The 8,683-nt window shown below is 40.7% G+C and overlaps 1 protein-coding gene across 1 annotated transcript in view; it reads left to right on the top strand.

Moving 5' to 3' along the window:
- Nucleotides 1-769: 769 nt before the first annotated feature.
- The window catches only part of LOC106878278 (uncharacterized), a 194,885-nt gene continuing 186,971 nt past the window's right edge, over nucleotides 770-8,683 (top strand). Inside the window, exons 1-3 of the mRNA XM_052977847.1 lie at nucleotides 770-911; nucleotides 1,635-1,910; nucleotides 5,048-5,095. Of these exons, the coding sequence (XP_052833807.1) occupies nucleotides 770-911; nucleotides 1,635-1,910; nucleotides 5,048-5,095 (466 nt within the window). The remainder of the gene's footprint in view (nucleotides 912-1,634; nucleotides 1,911-5,047; nucleotides 5,096-8,683) is intronic.

Consider the following 8,683-nt stretch of genomic DNA (forward strand, 5'->3'; position numbering starts at 1 on the left):
ATCTGTCAGTTTGTCTGTCCATCCATCTGATCATCTGTCTTTCTGTCAGTTTTCCCTTTCTATTAGCTTATCTATCTGTCTGTTTGTCTGTCAGTCTGTATGTCGTCTGTCTGTTTGTTTTCCTTCTCTATTAGCCTATGTATCTATCTGTCCACCTGCCTAACTATCTCTGGCCGGCTGTCTAGATTTGATGGAACAAATAGAAGTAGAACTCAGTGTAGGTGTCCCTACAAGTTATCAATATGTATCTATTAGTCACAAGAGTGGCCATGTGGTAAGAAGCTTGCTTCCTAACCACATGGTTCCGGATTCAGTCCCACTGTATGACACCTTGGGAAAATGTCTTCTACTATAGCCTCAGACTGACCAAAACCTTGTGAGTGGATTTGGTAGACAAACTGAAAGAAGCCCATGTGTGTATCTGTCTGTTTGTCCCCACACCATTGCTTGACAACTGATGTTAGTGTGTTTACATCCCTGTAACTTAGTTTGACAAAAGGAACCAATAGAATAAGTACTAGGGTTTAAAAAAAAACGTCCTGGGGTCGATTTGTTTGACCAAAGTCAGTGCTCCAGCATGACCACAATCAAATAACTGAAACAAGTAAAACAATAAATTAGATGAGCATCAAACAGAATTGTTTGCCAGTGTGACAGGAAAGGAAATGAAATTTCCTTTCATAATAATAGGCTTTGTCACAGATTGTTCTTCATATGTATCGGGTCTTGTAGTCAAGATCAACAGCTGGTTGTTGATGAAAGGTTGTTGATGTGTGGCCCATGTGCTACTGATGTGTCTGAATTCATGTTGGCTGGTTTCATTGTTTATATTTTCATTTCTGAGAGACCTTATAAAGGTTTTGATTGGTTGCCTTCAACAACCATGTGTGGATCATTTCCTGGTGACATCAGTAAGTTTTGTTGTAACTTAGAATCTCTTTTACTTGTTTCAGTCATTGCACTGTGGCCTAGGTTCATGGTATCTGAATAGGAAATGGGATTCTTTTATTCTTTTTCTTGTTTCAGTCATGTGACTGTGGCCATACTGGAGCATCACCTTGAGGCTCTTTAGTCAAACAAATCGACCCGAGGACTTATTTTTTTAAAGTCTAATAGTTATTCTATCATTCTCCTTTGCAGAACTGCCAAGTCACAGGGATGTAACCACACCAACACTGGTTGTCAAGCAGTGATGGGTGGACAAATACAGACACACACAAACACACACATATATGACAGGCTTCTTTCAGCTTCCATCTACCAAATCCACTCATGAGGTTTTGGTCAGCCCAAAGCTATAGTAGAAGACACTGGCTCAAGTTGCCACATGGTGGGACTGAACTTGGAACCATGTGGTTGGGAACCAAGCTTCTTACCACACAGCCATGCCTGTGCTTATGCACACAGCCACACCTGCACCTTATGCAACCATAATATGCTACAAAGTATATTAAAACACTTTATCTGTAGGGATAATCTTAACAAGTGATGGTTATAGATGTAACATTTTTAATCATAGATCTGTTAGGCCAAGACTAACCTGGGGCTAAACAACAATTACATCAACAACAACAACAGCAACATTGTATTCACAGTCATTAAAAATTCTTCTCTGCCCTCTCTTATTGTTTCAGTGATGGAGCAGAACGTGTTTGAAACAAGCAACCATCCAAGACACAGCACCATCTGGACCATTAAATGCAAGAACTTTGATGATGTTCTCACTACGAAAACATCAACAAGTTGTGTGGCCTGTTTGGTGGAACTGCTTGAAGAACCAAGTTATTTGATTGTCAAGAAGAAATTGGTTCTTAATGAATTTCTACGACTCCTACAGAATTGCGAGCAGCTGCCATTGCTAATCACACACAAATACGATGTTCTCAAGAACACAGTCATCATTCTTATAGGTTTCTGTAGTGATTTATATGTTTGTAGTGTGTGTGCATTTCTGTGTATATATGTGCATCATCATCATCGTTTAACATCCGCTTTCCATGCTGGCATGGGTTGGACGGTTTGACTGAGGACTGGCGAGCCAGATGGCTGCACCAGACTCCAATCTGATCTGGCAGAGTTTCTACAGCTGGATGCCTTTCCTAATGCCAACCACTCCGGGAGTGTAGTGGGTGCTTTTACGTGCCAACGGCATGGGAGCCAGTCAGCCAGCACTGGCATCGACCACACTTGAATGGTGCTTTTTACATGCCACCGGCACAGGAGCCAGTCCAGCAGCACTGGCAACGACCTCGCTCGAATGTTGTTTTTCACGTGCCACCGGCACAAGTGCCAGTAAGGTGACGCTAGTAATGATCACTCTTGAATGGTGCTTTTTACGTGCCACCGGCACAGGAGCCAGTCAGCAGTCCTGGCAATGATCACACTCGGATGGTGATCTTAACGTTCCACTAGCACAAATGCCAGTCAGGCAGTGCTGTCATTGGCTACATCAGCGAATTTGATTTCAATTTCATGTTTGTGTGAAATGTATAGTAGTTAGTATTCTAGCCATACCGACTCATAAGGGCTGGTTTCCTGGTTTCATGGTGTATATATTCCCTATCTGGATGGGATGCCAATATGTTGCAAGATTACTCATTTTTGCCGGCTGAGTAGACTGGAGCAGCATGAAATGAAGTGTTTTGCTCAAGAACACAATGCATCGCCCGGTCCAGGAATTGAAACCTCAACCTTATGATCATGAGCCCAACACTCTAACCACTCAGCCACACACCTCCACAGTAGTCAGTATTAGTAACTGTTTTGTTGTTTAACCACAGGTCAGTTTTGTTCCAGCTATAACCATCTTATCTTTAATTCAGGATATGATGTATCTAGGACTATACTAGCTAATTACAATGTTGTTGTAGTCAGATGTTGTAGTTGTGTGTATATATGTGCATGTGATGTGAGTTTATGTGTGAGATTGTGAACATTTGTATGTATGAGTGTATGTTGTATCTGTGTGTATGTATGTAGTAAGAAGGCAAGATTGCAGAATGGTTAGTACACTGAACAAAATGCTTAGCAGCGTTTCATCTGTCTGTATGTTCTGAGTTCAAATTCTGCCATGGTCAACTTTGCCTTTCATCCTTGTGGGGTCAAGGAAATAAGTACCAGTTGAGCACTGGGGTTAGTGTAATTGACTTACTTCCTTCCTTGAAATTGCTGGGCTTGTGCCAAAATTTAAAACCATTATTATTATAGGCGCAGGAGTGGCTGTGTGGTAAGTAGCTTGCTTATCAACCACATGGTTCTGGGTCCATTCCCACTGTGTGGCACCTTGGGCAAGTGTCTTATACTATAGCCTCGGGCCGACCAAAGCCTTGTGAGTGGATTTGGTAGACGGAAACTGAAAGAAGCCCGTTGTATATATGTATATATATGTGTATGTATATGTTTGTGTGTCTGTGTTTGTCCCCCCAACATCGCTTGACAACCGATGTTGGTGTGTTTACGTCCCCGTAACTTAGTGGTTCGGCAAAAGAGACCGATAGAATAAGTACTAGGCTTCCAAAGAATAAGTCCTGGTGTCGATTTGCTCAACTAAAGGCCGTGCTCCAGCGTGGCCACAATCAAATGACTGAAACAAGCAAACGAGCAAAGAGCAACCCTTTAGCATTTCCATTATCCTGTCAAAATTGATACTTTTTTTATTCACATTGTTTTGAATTAATCAAGAATTATCTTCTGGCTTTGAAATTCTGATATAGTAACTTAATTTTTAGAATTTTTATTGTAGGGTTGGTGTGAGAGACCAAATCTGGCCACTTTGAGTATAAAACAGTTTGAGTATAAAACAGAATATTTTAGTTGGGTATGGCTTTAGTTTAAATGCTAAAGGATTAGGGTGGTGAGCTGACAAAATTGTTAGTACACCAGACAAAATACTTAGTACCATTTCATGTCTTTATGTTCTCAGTTCAAATTCTGCCAAGGTCTGTTTTGCCTTTTATCCTTATGGGGTTCATAAAATAAGTACTAATTGATCACTGAGGTTGATGTAATCAACTAGCTCTCACCTTTCAGGCCTTGTACGTCATCATCGTCATTTAACATCTTCTTTTCATACCGGCATGGGTTGGACAGTTTGACAAGAGCTGGATGGGACACCAGTCCATCGCAGGATTACTCATTTTTGCCAGCTGAGTGGACAGGAGCAACATGAAATGAAGTGTTTTGCTCAAGAACACAACACATCGCCTGGAATTGAAACCACAATCTTACGATCATGAGTCCAACACCCTAACCACCAAGCCATGTGCCTCCACAATCTTTAGTACTAGTGACTAATTGAATGCCCTCAAAATTGATTGATCCCCTCCCCTCCAAATTCAGCTCAACACAAAACATTGCTAACAAGAGATCTACTCTGTAGTTACTCAACCTGCTAACAATAGCAGCCAAGTCTTCTTCAAATCTCAGCAAACTTACTTTTAAAAAGTAAGAGCAATGGATTATGTTGTCCTATGTACACTACATCTAAACAGGATGGGATGGTCGTGGTTGGAACATATTTGATCATAGGTCTGCTGAATGAGGATGGCCATGGGCTTAAACAGCAACAGCGACTGTAACCATCAATATTAACTATTATACATTAGATAATGTAATCCTAGATACACTATGTCTGAATAAAAAGATGGGATGGTTACATCTTTGATTATAGGTCTGCTGGATCAATACTGACCTACAGCTGCTAAACAACAACAACAACTGTGTATACTGTTTATATTAGTCAAACTGGTGTCCCCGTTTTGATTGTTGCTTTCACTCCATTTTGGCTGTTGTACACTCTGACCTTCCTCAGGTGTCTTGTGTTGAACTCTGTTGTTATACCAGATACAACTGGTTTCAGCACAAACCACCTCAATAATTCTGGAGAGTACAACAGCTGAAACGTGGTGAAAGAACAATTGAGATGAGGATACCAGTCTGCTTAATATAAACAGTATACATAATATAAGTACCCTCATCTCATAAATATTGAATTGAACAACAACTGTAACCATTATTACAAATTTCTGTTGTCTTATTTGAATTCTAGGTTTATTAGAAGTGACTGAAGAGAATTTTCTGGCATCAGTCATTGAAGGTAAACTTATTTCTTTACTTACATGCCATAAATGTTTGTGTGTAAATGGGTGATTTAAAAAAATCTTTTAGTTAAGGGGGAAGACAGTAATAGACCCTTTTACAAGGTCTCCAAGGTTGGTGGGAGGGAGGGAGGAAGCAGGGTATCTTCAAATGGGGACACTTAGCCTGAATACTTGTAATAGGGTGGACTCTACTAAAAGCACCCCAGATGTCAGGTTGTTGTTTAACCCTGTCATGCTACAGTGGAAATGGCTTAAATGTCATCTCGGCTGGATTTCCAGTTAAGTGGTAATGAACAACATATGTAGAAAAAGGAGATGCATCTGATTCTGTATATTAGTTTGCCTGCAATTGTTGCTCTTGAGCTGTGTATGCTTGCTTGCTTGATAGGGCTGAGGTCAGTCCAAGTTAGTGATCTCAGAGATGTCATCATGCATTGAGCTGACCAGGTCCACCAGTGTTCTCCATCACTGGTAGTCCAATGCCAGGCTCTCTGCATCCTCCAAGGTGACACCAAGCTGCTGAAGATCTTTCTTAATCATGTCCAGCCATCTGGTGCAGGGCCTGCCATGAGGCTTCTTCTAGCTCACAGCTACTGGGTCAAATGAGAGTATAGCCCTGGTAGGATGATCTAGCAGGAGATAGAGAACATGTCTGTACCAGTGCATGCAATGGATAGCTCTGAGTTGAGAGGCTGCTGGCTGACACATGCGCGTATGCAATTCTTTGTTGGAAACAATGGTACCATCTGATGTTCTTGAAGCATCACTTGACAACCAATGTTGGTGTGTCTATGTCCCCATAAAATAGCGGTTCAGCAAAAGAGACCGATAGAATAAGTAGTAGGCTTACAAAGAATAAGTTCTGGGGTTGATTTGTTTGACTAAAGGCACTGCTCCAGCATGGCTGCAGTCAAATGACTGAAACAAATAAAAGATTTAAAAGATTAAAAGAGTATATATATATATATATATATATGTGGAAAGCGGACGTTAAATGATATATATATATATATATAGACTAAGATTTAAATCAAACATCATATATTCTCTGTACATTTTCAACATTTTACTATTTCAATTCTGTAACATTATTTGTTTAGGTTAACAAAGATTTATATATACATATATACACACATACACACACATGTATATATAGTATTATATTATGTATATGTCACTCATCACTTCTCTATCACCTGAGAGCAGAATAGGTGCATACTACATCCTCCCCGCTTTCTCAGTTACCTCTTTTCCTCCTCTCCACCAAACTACTTCCATTTCTCATTATCTTCCCCCACCTACTGTTTCCACCAATCACCTTCTTCCCACCTGCCCCCTGGCTGTTATCCATCATTAGCATCTTGCTTATCTGCTATCACCCTCAGTGTCCTCACATATCTACTGCAACCCATGCCCCTGAACCACTCTTAGGTTTCTCTCCATTATTCACTACAATCACCTGTGTGTGTGTGTGTGTGTGTGTCTACTCATTACTTTTCTCTCTCCGTTTTTTTCCGTCCTTTCTCCATTTTTTCGTCCTCTTAACCCTTTCTGTCAAAGAGCATAGGCTTGAAACATCAAAGACTTTTCCATTCTTCCTGAGTGTCAAACTAATATACCTGCTTGTTGTTCCCTCACCTGTATTTGTCTTTTGTTTTCTGTAAATTTGAACTGTGCATATATTTATATATATATATATCGTGAAGTATATTTTCCACCTAAATGTGGCAGACCCATAGATGCAGTGTGTATATGTAGATGACTGTGTGATAAGAAGTTTGCCTCTGAACCATATGGTTCCAAGTTCAGTCCCAGTACATGGCACCTTGGGAAAATGTCTTCTACTCTAACCTCAGGCTGCCCAAAACCTTGTGAGTGGATTTGGTAGACAGAAACTGAAAGAAACCCATGTGTGTGTGTGTGTATGTGCACATGCATGCATGCGTGTGTGTGTCTTTGTGTCTGTCTTTGTCCTCTCTCACTGCTTAACAACCAGTGTTGATGTGTTTATGTCCCTATAAAAAGGGACCAACAAAATAAATACCAGGCTTAAAAAACAAAGTAGTCATTTGGCAAAAGAGACCAATACAATAAGCATCAGGCTTAAAAGAAATAAAGTAAGCACTTCGGTCGATTTCATTCAACTATAATTCTTCAAGGTGATGTCCCAGCATGGTTACAGTCTGATGGCTGAGAGATGTAAAGGATAAATGAAAAAATTGTCATCATTGTCATTTTATGTTCGTTTTTCATGGTGGTATTGTTTCTATGATTGGATACCCTTCTTAACACATCCCATTTTACAGAGTGCATTGAATGAGTTTCTTCTGTGGCACCAGCACTGTAGGGGTTGTCTTGTCCTCAGGAAGACAAATGAACCCTCTCAAGCTCTGTATTGTCACTCCTCATTTAGTTTACCTCCCATTTTTCTTGCAGCACCAGCACTAGTGAGGTCACCTTGTTGCTGATAAGGCAAAATAGAATCCCTTTCACTAGGACCAAAAGACTAGAAGTTAAAGTTTGATGGAAAAAAGGTAGAGATGCTGCAAGTCTACAAGAGTTTTGTCAAAGTATGCATAGGGGTTAGTATTCACATAGTGTTGGAATATGTGTTGGGGAAGTTTATGTGTAAGTTTTTTTTTTTTTTCGTGAAATAGAGATGACAGCCCTTACAGTGCTGATGCCACAAAAGAAACTCATCCAATACACTCTGTAAAATGGGAGGTGTTAAGAAAGGCATCCAGTCATAGACATTAATGGCCCTGGCTCTTCTATACCACCCTTGGCCTGAATAGTTACCTCAGGCACCAGCCCCCTTTGCATCCATCAAGATGAAGTTCAATCACTTACTACAGATTAACTACTTAGATATGAGTTAATGCTGCCGGCAATATGTAATACATATATATTTATAGGTGTGGCTATGTAGTCAGAAGCTTGCTTCCAAACCACATGGTTCAGGGTTCAGTCCCACTGTGTGCCACCTTCAGCAAGTATCTTCTGCTATAGCCTTGTGCTAACCAAGACCTTATGTGTAAATTTGGTTGATAGAACTGAAAGCAGCCTATCACATATATATATATGCATGTATGTATATATATATATATATATATATATATATATATATATATATATAAAAGTTGAACCTAAGAAGCATCAGTTGTGGTGTGCAAGAGAGACATTTGCGCTGGTATGGGCATGTGGCGAGAATGGATAAAGACAGCTGTGTGAAAAAGTGCCGCATCCTAGCAGTTGTGGGAACCTATGGAAGAGGTAGGCCCAGGAAGACCTGGGATGAGGTGGTGAGGCATGACCTTCGAACATTGGGCCTCACCGAGGCAATGACTTCTGACCGAGATCCTTGGAAATATGCTGTGCGTGAGAAGACCCGGCAAGCCAAGTGAGACCTAAATCCAAGGCCTCTGCCAGGGGTGTAGCCAGCCCACTTATGCGTACCTTCCTACGTTGGACACTAAACTCGGCTTGCGAAGACCTGTTGAGGCAAGTGAAATCGAACTAATTTCAACGGATAGCACCCATGCCAATGTCGTCTCCTTCATTGGACACAGAAACTCGGCTTGCGA

The sequence above is a fragment of the Octopus bimaculoides genome, chromosome 29 (genome assembly GCF_001194135.2).
Source record: "Octopus bimaculoides isolate UCB-OBI-ISO-001 chromosome 29, ASM119413v2, whole genome shotgun sequence".
In the NCBI taxonomy this organism is placed as follows: domain Eukaryota; kingdom Metazoa; phylum Mollusca; class Cephalopoda; order Octopoda; family Octopodidae; genus Octopus; species Octopus bimaculoides.